At 40.6% G+C, this 19,378-nt stretch overlaps 1 protein-coding gene across 1 annotated transcript; it reads right to left on the minus strand.

Annotated features, from left to right (window-relative positions):
* Positions 1-178: 178 nt before the first annotated feature.
* On the minus strand, positions 179-17,653 carry LOC128203241 (uncharacterized). Its single transcript, XM_052904551.1, has 6 exons — positions 16,545-17,653; positions 7,726-7,875; positions 4,178-4,345; positions 3,054-3,197; positions 2,711-2,881; positions 179-1,072 (listed from the first exon to the last, which is right to left on the minus strand). Exons 1-6 carry the CDS (start codon positions 17,488-17,490, stop codon positions 273-275), a joined length of 2,379 nt encoding a protein of 792 aa, XP_052760511.1. The 5' UTR covers positions 17,491-17,653; the 3' UTR covers positions 179-272.
* Positions 17,654-19,378: the final 1,725 nt, after the last annotated feature.

The following is a 19,378-nucleotide window of genomic DNA, read 5'->3' on the forward strand; positions in this document are numbered from 1 at the left end:
ACATTTTAAACCAAATATTTTCGGTTCTGAGGGAGGTGTGCAAGTAAAGGGTAATGACCCTAAATAACGGTCCCATCCCTTTTAAACTCAGGTTCTGGACCGCCCCTGATTATAATTCTAATGCGATTTTTTTCTTAAAATATTTCAAGCATCAACACAACAACATCAATTTCTTCTTATCTTCATTTTAATAATACACAGCAAATACAATCATATTCAAATAGCAAATCATCTTAAGAATACCAACTGGAAAGGCCAAAAACATAATGCTGCTAAACCTGGAATTCCAAATAACCATTTGAATCGATGGAAACACTAGAAAAGTCATATTGCTCTGTGTTGCCTAGGTCACAGTCCGGGTTGGTAAGTTGTAGCACAGCGTTGGGTTGTCTTGTGTCATCTACACCCGGTTTCATTATCACACTAGTATGCTTGTTATCATCAAGTGTTTCATTATTTAAAATACTGTTTTCTATTTCACTGTTTGTCTTTTCAACTCCTTCGTTAAACGCATTAATAAGTGATTCTGTAAAGTCATCCTGATCTTCCGGCCTAAACTCAATGTATCTGTCATCTTCCATATCAATATAGCTATCCTTGTCGTCGTTAATAGTATTATAATCATCATTGGAGCGATATTCCAATTCCAGTTCTTCTTTCTCACTGAGCGGCTTAATATAATCTCTTTCCACTTTACCTATTTCATCATAGACACTGGAATCGTCTTCAAATGGTGAAAATGTTTTCTCACCAGCCAATGCTGAAATTCTTTCGGTAGAGGAAGTAAAGGAAATATTCTTGCTCATTGAAGAACTGGAGGATGTTCTGCCTGTGCTCATATCAAGCGAAACTGTCTGACTAAGCTGTGTTGATGACGTCACATTCGAACCATTGCTACTGGATGTTGAAGAACTCTCTGTGTCTGAAACTTTCTTTTTCGGCATGGACAACAGTAACCTCTTCCAAAATTTCTCAATTTTCTTGCTGTCATCAGATTCTCCCTCGGGCCATTCGAGGTACGTTACAGAATTGATGATACCTTTCAGATTTTTATCCATAGTTGATTGAAGGTCTGAAATCGTAAAAAAAGTTCATATGACATAAACTGAAATAGTACATGTGTTGTAAATGTATTTCAATTGCATCTTTCATTTCCTCAATGCGTTAGTACGTTTAATAAGTGTGCACGTCGGTAATTAACAGGGTTGCAGTTATAACACTGCGATCCATGTTTTCCGATTTTAGAACATAATTTGAAAGTATCATTCAACTGAAATTTCAATTGACAAGTCCGGTAGCAAATAAATCGATTTTAATCGAATCGTTTCGTATGTTTTCCGTCATTGTAGTTTTGTGACGGTGTGTGTCTATTGTTTAAAGCTGCACTCTCACAGATTTTCCGTTTTGACAACTTTTTATCTTTTTGTCTTGGAATAAGCAAAATTTTGCGTAAATATCTGCAAATCACTGATATAAGAATGCTGACAAATGATCAGATCGCAGATTTCGTATTTCTGTTCGAAAATTAATGTTTTATGCCTTAAACCGTTGCTAGCGGTTTAAGAAAAATGCATAAAACATCATTTTTTGAACTTAAGCATAAAAATCTGCTATCTAATTTTTGTCAGCAGTCTTATATAACTCGTTTTTCGCAAAAATTAGCTCGTTCCAAGACACAAAATAAAAAAAGTTGTCAAAACGTTAAATCTGTGAGAGTGCAGCTTTAAGTTATACTCTTACTCCAAAAATGTTATACCACAATGAGTACAAATGTTTTAAATTACTAAAAAGGGTTAATAAATATCGAAAACAATGGTTCCTATGAAGGATGCCGTGCTTTTTTTTAAAGGTGCAGAAAACACGATATTTCAACCTTATGAGATGATAGTTGATCGCTGTAAATATTTTAGGACCCACCATTCATTTAATATTTGTGCGTGTTCAGCTATTAAAGGGATGGTACACCAGATAAGCACCAAAAACAGTTCTTTTTTCTGTAACGAATCTCAGGACAATTATTTATTAAAATGTTTTACTCTTTGATATCATAATTGTAAAAAAATACCAAAATGTAAAAAACAATGAGTCGGAGACCGGGTTCGAACCGGTGTCGCCAAAATTGAAGACCAGTGTTGTATCCACTGTGCTGCGAAGGCTCACTCTAACCAGTTAGAATATTTATATACCTTACTTGGTAATATCACGTGATAACATCGACCAGCCAATCACGCATAAGGAATGAATTTTACTAGGTAGACATACCTAGTATTTTTTTAAATACGAAAATACGGGAAAATACGAAAAAAAACTGCGAAAAATAAATTAATTGTAATCTATGTGTTACTTAAGTTAGTAAGTATTAATGTATTGTACACATCGATTCCAAGTTTATGTCAGTTTTCGACAATTTTCTTCTCTTTTTTTTTTCGCTTTTTCATCATACGGAGTACAGCCCCCTTTAAATACACGGTTACACCATGGTTATCATAAATGCATTATTAATTAAGAAGTTTAAGGTTTATCACTCATTCTTTGTTTGTACAAGAGTATGTATTGACGTTAAATATGAAAGTGTTTCCTTGAACCTTGTCAACAGGCTCGTTGTATATGTTTCGCTACCTTGTGTGTCCCTGTAGTTTCCATTATATTGTTTAAACATTCTTCCACTACACAAAAGGGAGATGAAGCGAGCACTATAACACAACTTTACCTGAAATATCGTCTAGTAATATTGGAATGATTTTGTGTTTCCGTTTCAACATCTCTTGTTGCGCCTTCTGGTATTCGAATCTGGTGAATTCACTTTCCACATAGCGAGGAGTGAGTATAAGAATGGTTCGCCTGGAGGCGTCCACGGCGTTGATTATGTTGTTGGAAATCGCTGTAAGGAGATTGTTAGTTAAATATTGTAAATTTGATATGATAAGTGTGGTGCAATATAACTATTATTTTAAAATTATGTACAAAAACAGAAATCCGGATCACAATCGGACCTCGTTGCTCGAGAGGGGCTTTATACGTACAATTCGGGTAAAATTCGAAATTTTACTCACTTTCTCCGGGAACGAAGTCCCTGTAATGCAGACAAAGCCTGAAGCCTAGCTCCTTCTCCAGTTTCTGGTAGAGTGTTCGTACTACGAACCCTTCGTCCCGGGGGTGCGACTTGTAGGAGACAAAAGCGTCGAACTGCTTTTCATCTGTTTAAGGAAAAGAGGCGATATTGTAGTATACACATAGTATGGTTAATTGGTCAAGGATATTATCTGACCTATAATTGCAAGTCGCAAATCAGATAAGTTAGTAATCAACATTTATGAAATTAAATTATTATTTGACCTATATGTAGTTGGCGTGTTATTGCTTCAAGAGTTCGGCGACGCAATATTCATTGGTTTGAAAGGGGAGATGGACAATTTTGAATACCATGTGTTGTAGTTTCTTACATTGACTTCAAATAAGTAATCAACATTTCATTGGTGATTCCAAAGCCTACACTTTTACTCGTTATATCGTCTTTCCTACCTGGTACAGTTCGGTTTGTTAGATTTGAGGCATGTTGTAAAGCTTTACTGTTAAATATATGTATGGAGGGAAACCAAGTCGAGATATTTCATATGTGGGTTGAAAATCAATATAGAAAAGAAATCGTGGAAAGTAAACTGTTCGCTTTGAATTTTGAAGTTTAGTTTACTTATAACTATACTTATTTATTTCAAATGATAATTAATCCAAACCCACATCCAATTATGGACGTGTTAGTTGCTAACACCTGGGTCAATATTGTTTTCATCTGGTGAATATCACATCGTATTTAATACCTGATAAGCCCATATGTGTATAATATTTCTACATTAAAGTTAAGTTAAGCATGACCTTAATCAATTTCTAGGAAAGTGTCAAGTAACTTTACAGAAACACAGCTATTAAGTTACTAGTATCATTTTCAAAAGGTTACGCACAGTTTTGTTATGGTACTTTATTTTACATTTTGGTTTGTACCGTTGGGTTGAGCACAGTTTGGCATGTGATAATAATTAAGCATTCAATCTAACACTTGATCATGCAGCATTTATTTATTATATGCTATTAGACAGGGTTCATATAAAGTGAAGTACTGTAGTAAACTAAATAAATCCTTTACACGTCCGATTATCTAAATATCTTAACACGATCCTACCATCATCTTCAAACCCCTGGAAGTAGTACACTATCTTCATGATGAGGATAACTCTGTTTTTCCACATGTAATACGGTGCAGCGATGGAGGTCACGAGGAGCACGAGAAAAGCGCCCACACACGAGCCAACCACCCATAGATACCACGTGGCCTCCCTCTCAACAATACCTGCAAGAGATGTGACATGTTTGTTACGTTACACAAAACATATAATCAAAAGGTTGGTTATTTACTTTATAACTGTCTGTTATTATTATTATTATTATTATTATTATTATTATTATTATTATTATTATTATTATTTGAATGTTACCTTTGTCTTGATAATACAATAAAAACTTCAGTAACCAGGCATAGCCCAGAAGCCATGGAAACTACAGGGACCAGGCTTAGGCAAGAAGCCATGGAAACTACAGGAGCCAAGCTTAGCCAAGTAGCCATGGAAACTACAGGAACCAGGCTTAGTCAAGAAGCCATGAACACTACAGGAGCCAGGCTTAGGCAAGAAGCCATGAAAACTACAGGAGCCAGGCTTAGTCAAGAAGCCATGAAAACTACAGGAGCCAGGCTTAGTCAAGAAGCCATGGAAACTACAGGAGCCAGGCTTATTCAAGAAGCCATGGAAACTACAGGAGCCAGGCTTAGGCAAGTAGCCATGGAAATTACAGGAGCCAGGCTTAGGCAAGTAGCCATGGAAACTACAGGAGCCAGGCTTAGGCAAGTAGCCATGGAAACTACAGGAGCCAGGCTTAGGCAAGTAGCCATGGAAACTACAGGAGCCAGGCTTAGGCAAGTAGCCATGGAAATTACAGGAGCCAGGCTTAGGCAAGTAGCCATGAAAACTTCAGTAACCAGGCTTAGCCGTGTAGCTATGGAAATTACTAGAACCAAAATTAGCCAAGCAGCCATGGAAACTACAGTAACCAGGCTAGGCGTAGTAGCCATGGAAGCTACAGGAACCAGGCTTAGTCAAGTAGCCATGGAAGCTACAGGAACCAGGCTAGGCGTAGTAGCCATGGAAGCTACAGGAACCAGGCTTAGTCAAGTAGCCATGGAAACTACAGTAACCAGGCTAGGCGTAGTAGCCATGGAAGCTACAGGAACCAGGCTTAGTCAAGTAGCCATGGAAGCTACAGGAACCAGGCTAGGCGTAGTAGCCATGGAAGCTACAGGAACCAGGCTTAGCCAAGTAGCCATGGAAACTACAGTAACCAGGCTAGGCGTAGTAGCCATGGAAGCTACAGGAACCAGGCTAGGCGTAGTAGCCATGGAAGCTACAGGAACCAGGCTTAGTCAAGTAGCCATGGAAACTACAGTAACCAGGCTAGGCGTAGTAGCCATGGAAGCTACAGGAACCAGGCTTAGTCAAGTAGCCATGGAAGCTACAGGAACCAGGCTAGGCGTAGTAGCCATGGAAGCTACAGGAACCAGGCTTAGCCAAGCAGCCATGGAAACTACAGTAACCAGGCTAGGCGTAGTAGCCATGGAAGCTACAGGAACCAGGCTTAGTCAAGTAGTCAAGGAAACTACAGATACCAGGCTTAGCCAAGTAGCCATGGAAACTACAGGAACCAGACTTAGCCCAGTAGCCATGAAATCTACAGATACCAGGCTTAGCCCAGTAGCCATGGAAACTACAGATACCAGGCTAGGCGTAGTAGCCATGGAAGCTACAGGAACCAGGCTAGGCGTAGTAGCCATGGAAGCTACAGATACCAGGCTTAGCCAAGCAGCCATGGAAACTACAGTAACCAGGCTAGGCGTAGTAGCCATGGAAGCTACAGGAACCAGGCTAGGCGTAGTAGCCATGGAAGCTACAGATACCAGGCTTAGCCAAGCAGCCATGGAAACTACAGTAACCAGGCTAGGCGTAGTAGCCATGGAAGCTACAGGAACCAGGCTTAGTCAAGTAGTCAAGGAAACTACAGATACCAAGCTTAGCCCAGTAGCCATGGAAACCACAGATACCAAGCTTAGCCCAGTAGCCATGGAAACTACAGGAACCAGACTAAGCCAAGTAGCCATGGAGACTACAGGAACCAGACTTAGCCCAATAGCCATGGAGACTACAGGAACCAGACTAAGCCAAGTAGCCATGGAGACTACAGGAACCAGACTTAGCCCAATAGCCATGGAGACTACAGGAACCAGGCTAAGCCAAGTAGCCATGGAAACTACAGGAACCAGGCTTAGGCAAGAAGACATGGAAACTACAGTAACCAGGCTAGGCGTAGTAGACATGGAAGCTACAGGAACCAGGCTTAGTCAAGTAGTCATTGAAACTCCAGATACCAGGCTTAGCCCAGTAGCCATGGAAACTACAGGAACCAGACTTAGCCCAGTAGCCATGAAATCTACAGGAACCAGGCTTAGCCCAGTAGTCATGGAAACTACAGATACCAGGCTTAGCCCAGTAGCCATGGAAACTACATGAACCAGGCTAAGCCCAGTATCCATGGAAACTACAGGAACCAGACTTAGCCCAGTAGCCATGGAAACTACATGAACCAGGCTAAGCCCAGTATCCATGGAAACTACAGGAACCAGACTTAGCCCAGTAGCCATGGAAACTACAGGAACCAGGCTAAGCCCAGTATCCATGGAAACTACAGGAACCAGACTTAGCCCAGTAGCCATGGAAACTACAGGAACCAGACTTAGCCCAGTAGCCATGGAAACTACAGGAACCAGACTTAGCCAAGTAGTCATGGAAACTACAGATACCAGGCTTAGCCCAGTAGCCATGGAAACTACATGAACCAGGCTTAGCCAAGTAGCCATGGAAACTACAGGAACCAGGCTTAGGCAAGAAGACATGGAAACTACAGAAACCAGGCTCAGTCCAGTAGCCATGGAAACTTCAGGAACCAGGCTTGGCCAAGTAGCCATGGAAACTACAGGGACCAGGCTTAGGCAAGTAGCCATGAAAATTACAGAGACCAGACATAACCAAGTAGCCATGGAAACTTTAGTCACCAGAAACTATGTAGTTTATACTTGCAATTATATATTCAAATCATGGTTGTTCATACTTGCCACTACTTATTCAAATCATGGTAATTGTTGGTTGAGGGGCCTGTCCCTGTTCTTTTCATTTACATTCCTTCCATACTTCATGACTTAGACGCAAATGTATATTTTACATAGTGTAGCCTCCATCCTCTGATAAACACAAAACAAAAATGTGCCGAAAGGGAAATGTATAACTGATGTTTGTTTCATTATAATTCTATTTCCTGAAGCTAAACTGAATATTTACGCTGTTGTATGCTGTCTTGTTTCTAAAGCCATAATGCGTGAGTATGTCGTCCTGACTGTTACGTGGTATCTTGATATGAATATGAATAAAGAAGTAACCGCCGGTTCAACCTTTTACGTGTGAACAAAATCACTTATTATGCATTAGGCAATGTTTAAGGTGTGTCCTTTTGTATACGCAAAACCTTGAACCTTAAGCATCACAATTTCGAACATCATCAAGAGATCGAGTGCGACAAGCCAATGACTTGCAACCTTGATTTTGGAGACCAAATAATGACTTTACTTACTGACTGGGTGTGGTACGAACGTTTCGCATCTCTCTCCGATGTACCGCGGCATACAGTCGCACACCGGCTTTCTTTCGCCCTGGTCGCCGTGTAAGTTACACCGTCCGTTCTCGCCACAGTCCAGACAACAGAGCTCGTCACATCGTGTTTCTAGGCAGACATTTGTGTGAGATTAGGATAAAACTCAAGAATTAAAATCTGTTTACTGTTTATTATAAAAAATAGTTCATTGTTGATGGTGGGAAATTCGCTACATGTTTAATAACCAAACGTATTTTGTATTTAAATGGTTCTCTCTTTCTCGCCGTTTCTTTATATCAGGCACAAAGTCACCTGCTGGAAGCCTAAGTTATGTGTTTGATAAGCACAATATCGACTAAGCTTTTGAACAAATCAAACTCATTTATGAACCCAATTCATTGCGGTTACAACGCTTATACAGTATGTGACGACCTAACCTCTCCGACTCTACAACGCTTATACAGTATGTCACGCCCTAACCTCTCCGACTCTACAACGCTTATACAGTATGTGACGACCTAACCTCACCGACTCTATGGCGATATTTCTTTTTTCTGTACACATGTTACCAGTGAACTATGGCATCGGAAGCTATTTTAAAACATGGACAGTTTGTATGGAATAATAGACAGACATTCTTTAACAGGAACGTAGTTATTCTTCAGTGACTTCAATGCTGACGTCACGTCCGGCAGGGACATCAAGACCGAAAAACGCACGTAGAAGAACATAACGAGGCACAGGTTTCGTCCGGTAGCAAGAACCGGTCCGGAAACTTACAAATTAAGGCAATCACGTAAAACATTGGACTTTATCTTGATGGGTAATAGGATGATATTCATATACCACCGATGTTAACTTAGAGTGTAGCACCGTTTCGGATCATCTTTTAATCATTACACAATTAAATACAATAGCGACCTCATTTATAAAGCTACCCATTTATCAAATTGTTTTGTTTTCCTTTTGCTGAGTTCTTACCTTCTCGTCAAAAATTATGATTCCATGTGGATACATATTAATATCAATTGAACGCACACATACACTGAACATCCCGTGCACACATACACTGAACATCCCGTGTACACATACAATGAGCATCCCGTGCACACATACACTGAACATTCCGTGCATACATACACTGAACATCCCGTGCACACATACACTGAACATTCCGTGCACACATACACTGAACATCCCGTGCACACATACACTGAACATCCCGTGCACACATACACTGAACATCCCGTGCATACATACACTGAACATCCCGTGTACACATACAATGAGCATCCCGTGCACACATACACTGAGCATCCCGTGCACACATACACTGAGCATCCCGTGCACACATACACTGAGCATCCCGTGCACACATACACTGAGCATCCCGTGCACACATACACTGAGCATCCCGTGCACACATACACTGAGCATCCCGTGCACACATACACTGAGCTTCCCGTGCACACATACACTGAACATCCCGTGCATACATACACTGAACATCCCGTGCATACATACACTGAACATCCCGTGTACACATACACTGAGCATCCCGTGCATACATACACTGAACATCCCGTGCACACATACACTGAGCATCCCGTGCACACATACACTGAACATCCCGTGCATACATACACTGAACATTCCGTGCATACATACACTGAACATCCCGTGTACACATACACTGAACATCCCGTGTACACATACACTGAACATCCCGTGCATACATACACTGAACATCCCGTGCATACATACACTGAACATCCCGTGTACACATACAATGAGCATCCCGTGCACACATACACTGAACATCCCGTGCACACATACACTGAACATCCCGTGCATACATACACTGAACATCCCGTGTACACATACACTGAACATCCCGTGCACACATACACTGAACATCCCGTGCATACATACACTGAACATCCCGTGTACACATACACTGAACATCCCGTGCATACATACACTGAGCATCCCGTGTACACATACACTGAACATCCCGTGCACACATACACTGAACATCCCGTGCATACATACACTGAACATCCCGTGTACACATACACTGAACATCCCGTGCACACATACACTGAGCATCCCGTGTACACATACACTGAACATCCCGTGCACACATACACTGAACATTCCGTGCATACATACACTGAACATCCCGTGCACACATACACTGAACATCCCGTGCATACATACACTGAGCATCCCGTGTACACATACACTGAACATCCCGTGCACACATACACTGAGCATCCCGTGTACACATACACTGAGCATCCCGTGCATACATACACTGAACATCCCGTGCACACACACACTGAGCATCCCGTGCACACATACACTGAACATCCCGTGCATACATACACTGAACATCCCGTGCACACATACACTGAACATCCCGTGCACACATACACTGAGCATCCCGTGCATACATACACTGAACATCCCGTGTACACATACACTGAACATCCCGTGCATACATACACTGAACATCCCGTGCACACATACACTGAACATCCCGTGCATACATACAATGAGCATCCCGTGCACACATACACTGAACATCCCGTGTACACATACAATGAGCATCCCGTGCACACATACACTGAACATCCCGTGCACACATACACTGAACATTCCGTGCATACATACACTGAGCATCCCGTGTACACATACACTGAACATCCCGTGTACACATACACTGAGCATCCCGTGCACACATACACTGAACATCCCGTGCACACATACACTGAACATTCCGTGCATACATACACTGAACATCCCGTGCATACATACACTAAACATCCCGTGCACACATACACTGAGCATCCCGTGTACAAATACAATGAACATCCCGTGTACACATACAATGAACATCCCGTGCACACATACACTGAACATCCCGTGCATACATACACTGAACATCCCGTGCATACATACACTGAACATCCCGTGCACACATACACTGAGCATCCCGTGTACACATACACTGAACATCCCGTGTACACATACACTGAGCATCCCGTGCATACATACACTGAGCATCCCGTGTACACATACAATGAGCATCCCGTGCACACATACACTGAACATCCCGTGTACACATACAATGAGCATCCCGTGCATACATACACTGAACATCCCGTGTACACATACAATGAGCATCCCGTGCACACATACACTGAACATCCCGTGCACACATACACTGAACATTCCGTGCATACATACACTGAGCATCCCGTGTACACATACACTGAACATCCCGTGCACACATACACTGAACATCCCGTGCATACATACACTGAACATCCCGTGCACACATTCACTGAGCATCCCGTGTACACATACACTGAGCATCCCGTGTACACATACAATGAACATCCTGTGCACACATACACTGAACATTCCGTGCATACATACACTGAACATCCCGTGTACACATACACTGAACATCCCGTGTACACATACAATGAACATCCCGTGCATACATACACTGAACATCCCGTGCATACATACACTGAACATCCCGTGTACACATACAATGAGCATCCCGTGCACACATACACTGAACATCCCGTGCACACATACACTGAACATCCCGTGCATACATACACTGAACATCCCGTGTACACATACAATGAGCATCCCGTGCACACATACACTGAACATCCCGTGCATACATACACTGAACATCCCGTGTACACATACACTGAACATCCCGTGCATACATACACTGAGCATCCCGTGTACACATACACTGAACATCCCGTGCACACATACACTGAACATCCCGTGCATACATACACTGAACATCCCGTGTACACATACACTGAACATCCCGTGCATACATACACTGAGCATCCCGTGTACACATACACTGAACATCCCGTGCACACATACACTGAACATTCCGTGCATACATACACTGAACATCCCGTGCACACATACACTGAACATCCCGTGCACACATACACTGAACATCCCGTGCATACATACACTGAGCATCCCATGTACACATACACTGAACATCCCGTGCACACATACACTGAGCATCCCGTGTACACATACACTGAGCATCCCGTGCATACATACAGTGAACATCCCGTGCACACACACACTGAGCATCCCGTGCACACATACACTGAACATCCCGTGCATACATACACTGAACATCCCATGCACACATACACTGAACATCCCGTGCACACATACACTGAGCATCCCGTGCATACATACACTGAACATCCCGTGTACACATACACTGAACATCCCGTGCATACATACACTGAACATCCCGTGCACACATACACTGAACATCCCGTGCATACATACAATGAGCATCCCGTGCACACATACACTGAACATCCCGTGTACACATACAATGAGCATCCCGTGCACACATACACTGAACATCCCGTGCACACATACACTGAACATTCCGTGCATACATACACTGAGCATCCCGTGTACACATACACTGAACATCCCGTGTACACATACAATGAGCATCCCGTGCATACATACACTGAACATCCCGTGCACACATACACTGAACATTCCGTGCATACATACACTGAACATCCCGTGCATACATACACTGAACATCCCGTGCACACATACACTGAGCATCCCGTGTACAAATACAATGAACATCCCGTGTACACATACAATGAACATCCCGTGCACACATACACTGAACATCCCGTGCATACATACACTGAACATCCCGTGCATACATACACTGAACATCCCGTGCACACATACACTGAGCATCCCGTGCACACATACACTGAACATCCCGTGTACACATACACTGAGCATCCCGTGCATACATACACTGAGCATCCCGTGTACACATACAATGAGCATCCCGTGCACACATACACTGAACATCCCGTGTACACATACAATGAGCATCCCGTGCATACATACACTGAACATCCCGTGTACACATACAATGAGCATCCCGTGCACACATACACTGAACATCCCGTGCACACATACACTGAACATTCCGTGCATACATACACTGAGCATCCCGTGTACACATACACTGAACATCCCGTGCACACATACACTGAACATCCCGTGCATACATACACTGAACATCCCGTGCACACATTCACTGAGCATCCCGTGTACACATACACTGAGCATCCCGTGTACACATACAATGAACATCCCGTGCACACATACACTGAGCATCCCGTGTACACATACAATGAACATCCCGTGCACACATTCACTGAACATCCCGTGCACACATACACTGAACATCCCGTGTACACATACAATGAACATCCCGTGCACACATACACTGAACATCCCGTGTACACATACAATGAACATCCCGTGCACACATTCACTGAACATCCCGTGCACACATACAATGAACATCTCGTGCACACATACAATGAACATCCCGTGCACACATACACTGAACATCCCGTGCACACATACAATGAACATCCCGTGCACACATACAATGAACATCCCGTGCACACAAACAATGAACATCCCGTGTACACATACAATGAACATCCCGTGCACACATACACTGAACATCCCGTGCACACATACAATGAACATCCCGTGCACACATACACTGAACATCCCGTGTACACATACAATGAACATCCCGTGCACACATACACTGAACATCCCGTGCACACATACACTGAACATCCCGTGCACACATACAATGAACATCCCGTGCACACATACACTGAACATCCCGTGCACACATAAAATGAACATCCCGTGCACACATACACTGAACATCCTGTGCACACATTCACTGAACATTCCGTGCACACATACACTGAACATCCCGTGCACACATACACTGAGCATCCCGTGTACACATACACTGAACATCCCGTGCACACATACACTGAGCATCCCGTGCACACATACACTGAGCATCCCGTGCACACATACACTGAGCATCCCGTGCACACATACACTGAGCATCCCGTGTACACATACACTGAGCATCCCGTGCACACATACACTGAGCATCCCGTGTACACATACACTGAACATCCCGTGCACACATTCACTGAGCATCCCGTGCACACATTCACTGAGCATCCCGTGCACACATACACTGAACATCCCGTGTACACATACAATGAACATCCCGTGCACACATACAATGAACATCCCGTGCACACATACACTGAGCATCCCGTGCACACATACACTGAGCATCCCGTGCACACATACACTGAACATCCCGTGCACACATACACTGAACATTCATAGCCACAATGGCACGAACCAGTCAATACGGCACTTAATAATCAGCGTCAAGCCAGAACAGAATGGATCAGAAATGGTCAACACAGTGGACAGTTATTTCTGTAAAGTAAACAACGTCGCTAAGGGAAGCTTTATTGGTTTCAAAAATAAAGCTGTAGGCGACTCAAGCAAAACATTGTGTACAGATTTTGCCCCGAGTGCATCGTGTGACATAAAACTGTTCTGGCCCATTGTGCACATAAGCCTTCAATCAAAAGAAAGCATGCATTAATTTGTTGTCGGCAATGTAATAATGAGGAAGGGATCTCACAAGGTCGTTGATAATTTTCGTCACACTGCAAATCTGTCTTCTCCCCAAAAACATACCGAATTATGTAAGGTAACGCATCTCAAGTGCCATCATTCAACATTATGATTGCAAAACAACATTGGGAATGTTGCAGTGACATTTGGTAAAGTATACAAATTCTTTAATTACTTTTTTTTCCTTTTCGGGAAGGTTCTTAAATCATCATCATCATCATCATCATCATCATCATCATCATCATCATCATCATCCGTTGTATATAAATCGTGTTTCTATTCATAAGATAAATACACGTTTAAAATCGTATGTTATTAATTATGATATTCATTGAAAATGATATCAAACTATAACAAGGAAGCGAGAGACACTTCAAAGTGATAAATGTTTCAATTAACCTTTGTATTTGATGGGCAGGACCTGACACGAATTTACAATTCTGATTTTATCTGTCAGTCTCACTTTGAATTCCGGGCTTGTGAGGGTCAACAAAGCGTTTTCGATGTTAAAATGTTTAAAAAGAATGAATTTGAGAGATGCAACAAGAAAATTGAACGATTAAGTTGCCCATAAATCGAAGATATCAGTCTTGTCTACTTGGTTAAAATTTTGATGAATTAAAAAATTGTTACTCATGTTTTTGCAATCGTTTTACTTATTGTATCCATCCATAAGAGGATTGTTTGATCTTTTAGAATCTATTATGACTAGGCTGCTATTTCAAACTTTAAAATCTGTTAAAAAAAGTAATCAAAATCTAAATCATTATGAAGGACCAAGTAGAGATAAACATTTCTACCACTTCATATACTTATAATCTTCTTTGTTCTATTTCTCTAAAAGTATTAATATGTGCCTAAATTTAGTGTGATTTTTTATTTAACTATAAGTCAATATAAGATGTATTGTATTCAGACTAAATTTTAAAAAGCTATTTCCATGTTTACATAAATTATTGTGAAATACTTAATGGATGACTTCATTAATTACTGCTTAATTATAAGTAAAGTGAATTTGGTATATGCACTAGATGCTCCTTGTGTGTGTGTTTTAATAGCGATACAGAACAATGACAGATTATGACAGCTACAAGTATCAGGTGACTGATTTAATAAATATCTTATGTTTGAGTTTAGGTAGCATAGATTCATTATTTTGCTGCATACTTGAGTGATTCGAGTGAAAATAAAAATATAAAAAAACATACAGATTTAAGATATGGGAAGTAATGACTAGAATCCTTTAATATAACGGGCCCCAGGTGAAGAAATATTTATCAACAATTTGATAATAGAAAAAAATAAAGGATTATCGAAATTATCATAATCGATCACCGATTCGCAAGTAAATTAAAATGTATTTCAATACAGAATAATGGTATTAAAATATCGTTTATGTTTATTTCAAGAACCTATATTTTATATGTACATTGTATTTATTTATTTACCTATGTCGTATATTTACCAAGATTTGCGTTAAGTTGTGAATGGCATTAGAGTAAATTAAGAACATTAATGATTTGTGTATCCCTAAAGTGCATCATTTTGATTATATAATGCTATAACTTAACAAATGGGAACAAACATGTGTGCTTCACGGAATTTTAAGTAAAATAATATAGTTCAATGAAATTTCATCATGATCCAAATAGATAATCGCCGATGTTGAGTTCTCATGGATGATTATTGGAGTATTACCGACCATAGTCCCGTTCAACGGAAAGCCCGCACTAGCTATCTTGTCTTAGGCTTGTGCACAAGGTAACCTTACAAAATACCGCAGCAAGTGTTTGGCGTTTTTTTTTCCTTTATTTATATCCAGACATAACCACATTGTACCACCGTCGTTGCCTTGTCATCCTTGTTTAACATTAAGATGAATGTGCCAATTGTCCATACTTGTTACATTTACTTCCTGAACAATGAATAAAGTTTATACTGGGCTCATTTTAAGACTAATAGTTAATGTAGGTAAAACTGACGACGGCGGCGATGATGAAAATATTGTTTTACACTACAAAGACGATAATGCAATATCTGCTGCTAATCATACTATGTTTAATTGTTTAAGAAAAGAACATTTTTTCATATAGTAATTTTGACCTATACCTCTTATGCGCAATTTTAGAAAGGTTTGGCAATCTTCAAGGCTTTGAAAGAATTCAGTTCTTGTTTAAAGTTGAATATATACACGGAACTATACATACTTCTGGCACCTACGTCACACTCGCACGTGAAGATGGCGCCGCTCCAGCCTCCATGGTCCCCCACTTCCTCTATACACTTGCCATAAACGCACGCGTGGGTCAATGGCTGCGACGGGCACTTACGCTCTGACATTGGGCGCCTCGGGGATCCCTCTTGGCACGCATTATAGCGTGGGTAGAGGAGTGTTGTGTCTGTAAGTTTCGGAAGTCCGAACGGCTTCTGTTGTGCAGATTGTTTTGAAAATTTAGAACTGATGCTATGAGATTTCGTTGTTGGGGCTAACGTCTTATCGAACATTATAGAAAATAAGTTGTTTTCGTTTGGTTTTGTCTTTGCATATAAATCTTTATTTTGATTGTTTCCGCTTTTGTCTATTTTAGCTTTTAATTCGGCCACTTGTGCAAGCACTGAATCAGAAAGTGAAGAGACACCGGTTTTATCGTCTCTATTTCTTGGTCCAACAATTCCACTGTTTGGGACTGGTTCACCAGCGACTTTATTTTCCGGTATTGCCGAATCACATAACGAACCAGTCCAACCAGTATCACAACTGCAGAGTGAGCCTATGGCATTCGGGGTACACACACCATGCGAACATGTTATGGTATTGTCATTTACTTCACACGTCCGATTTTGAAATGTATCTTCCAGATTTTCAAGGTGAGTTTCTAGACTTACTGGAACTCTTATTGCTGATTTCGGCAGATTTCGATTCTCGTCTTCTCCTAATTCCGTTACCATGGAAACAGTTTCGCACCGTTCGCCCTTGTAGCCATGGGGACACGCACACCGGAAGTTACACGCGTCGTCTAGGTAACACGTGCCATCATTGAGACAAGGTGACATCACACAAATGTCGAAGGTACAGTCTGACGCCGCGCGCTGGTTATTGACAGACCCAATATTAAAAGCTATAGTTATTAGTATTTTTATAATGCGATGCATGATTGTTGAAACTTGAATATTATTGTACAATCACACTACTCCAAAAATAATATAGTATAATCCGATCCTGTAACATTTTGTATCACTTTTATCACCATATCGTCCCTAAAGTATCCACTGAATGATAAAAGTTTGACGTAATTTGAATACAGTTATATGACAATGTATGCAAAAGAAAATTAAAATGCAACGTTCCTTATCGTCTTTCTACTTAATTAGGTTTGCTTAACAACAGAATGACATACACATTCATTAACATTGAACATAGCCTGTCATTCAGGCAAATAGCTGTGACGCAGTTAATGTTGTTAACAAATGACTCTATGTAGTAAACCTGCTGTAAGCTTTTAGCGGAGTATTGTTGCAATTAACTTCAATGACAACTGTTTTCGAAAAAAATATGAAACGCTGAGAAAAGACGTTTTTAATGTTTGAAATTGATATTAATTTTACATATCATACTTTCAACGTGAAGGTATAAACATTTGTTACAATAATGGTGGCTACTGAGTCACACTGCATGAGGGTCGATAGGAATATAGATATTCAAACAATCAGTGACAGTTTCTAAACCCTATTTAAAAACAAAAACACTTGGTTGAAATTATGTTAAAAATGTTAAATGGTCTAACTACAAATCGTTTTTAAAACATATTCATGTTAAAATAGAAATATGTCCAGCATAAGAATAATTCAATATGTATAAAACAAATATAATTACATTATGGACATCCCTCTGCTAATTTTCCGCGCTGTTAATAAATATCAAACAAGACACGTACGCCCATTAATATGGAGTATGTCATAAATGTCAGACTTACAGGGAACTAGCCCCGTGGTTTTATTGTAAACCACATACCACTACATTGTTGTTTATCTTAAAGGAGAGGGTTCGTGGTCAAGAGTGAACAAATGTATTCCGGCCATTTCATGGTGTAAGACCAATAAATGGAACTAATATTGAGATGAAAGTGTCATTAACTGAATGAACAATGTAAATTAAGATTTAATTATGTATACGACCAAAATCGTAATTGTCTATAATTCATCATAGAAATTTCTGGTTCTAATTAATTAAAGTAGATATGTAGAAGAAAAGGCAACCCCAAAACATTGAGATGGACTAAGCATTATAATATAGCTTTCTTCACAATGTGTATGCAATAAATATCACGTACTTTTAGCATTTTTAAAATTGAATGACATTATTTTGTTTGGAGGTTATTTGATCACATAACGAGTTTGCTGATCCATTTGGTTGAATGCAACATTTAGTAGATACCAATAGAAAACAATTACAGATAAATGAGGGGCATAACAGTCATACATGTATGTACCTCTACGATACATCGTGGGGGTGTTCCGTCTTTCCCAAACCCCACTGTTTCCTATATAAATCGAAGTATGACTGTGCGAATGTAACAATGGATGTAACCGATGAAAATTGCTTGAATTGCTTCACTGACCGGAAAATTCAGTCTTTATAAAATTGATACACATGACCTTGAAGGTATTAAAACACATTTCAGTAGGTATTTAAAGGTATTTGCATTTCAAATTTTCACATATAATTACTTTAATGTACAATGCTAGGTATCCGATGTTAACAAGGCTTTCATTCGTCTGTGTCATTGATACTGTTTACTTTTTATAAATGAACTTAGCATTCCAAATCAGTAATACATTATATAATCATGGATTTATGTTCGTCGAAATCTGACAAGAAATTTTCAAATCAAGTGCAACATATAGAGCCTGTCAATCGACTGCCCACATCCATGGAAGCCGACTGCAGTTATCAACGAGCTGGTATATATATGCTTATGACTTATAACCATGAACTTACTACAACAGAGGCGCGGGGCTCATACCCCCGCAAAGCATCCAT

Source organism: Mya arenaria, chromosome 9 (assembly GCF_026914265.1).
Source record: "Mya arenaria isolate MELC-2E11 chromosome 9, ASM2691426v1".
Taxonomy (NCBI): domain Eukaryota; kingdom Metazoa; phylum Mollusca; class Bivalvia; order Myida; family Myidae; genus Mya; species Mya arenaria.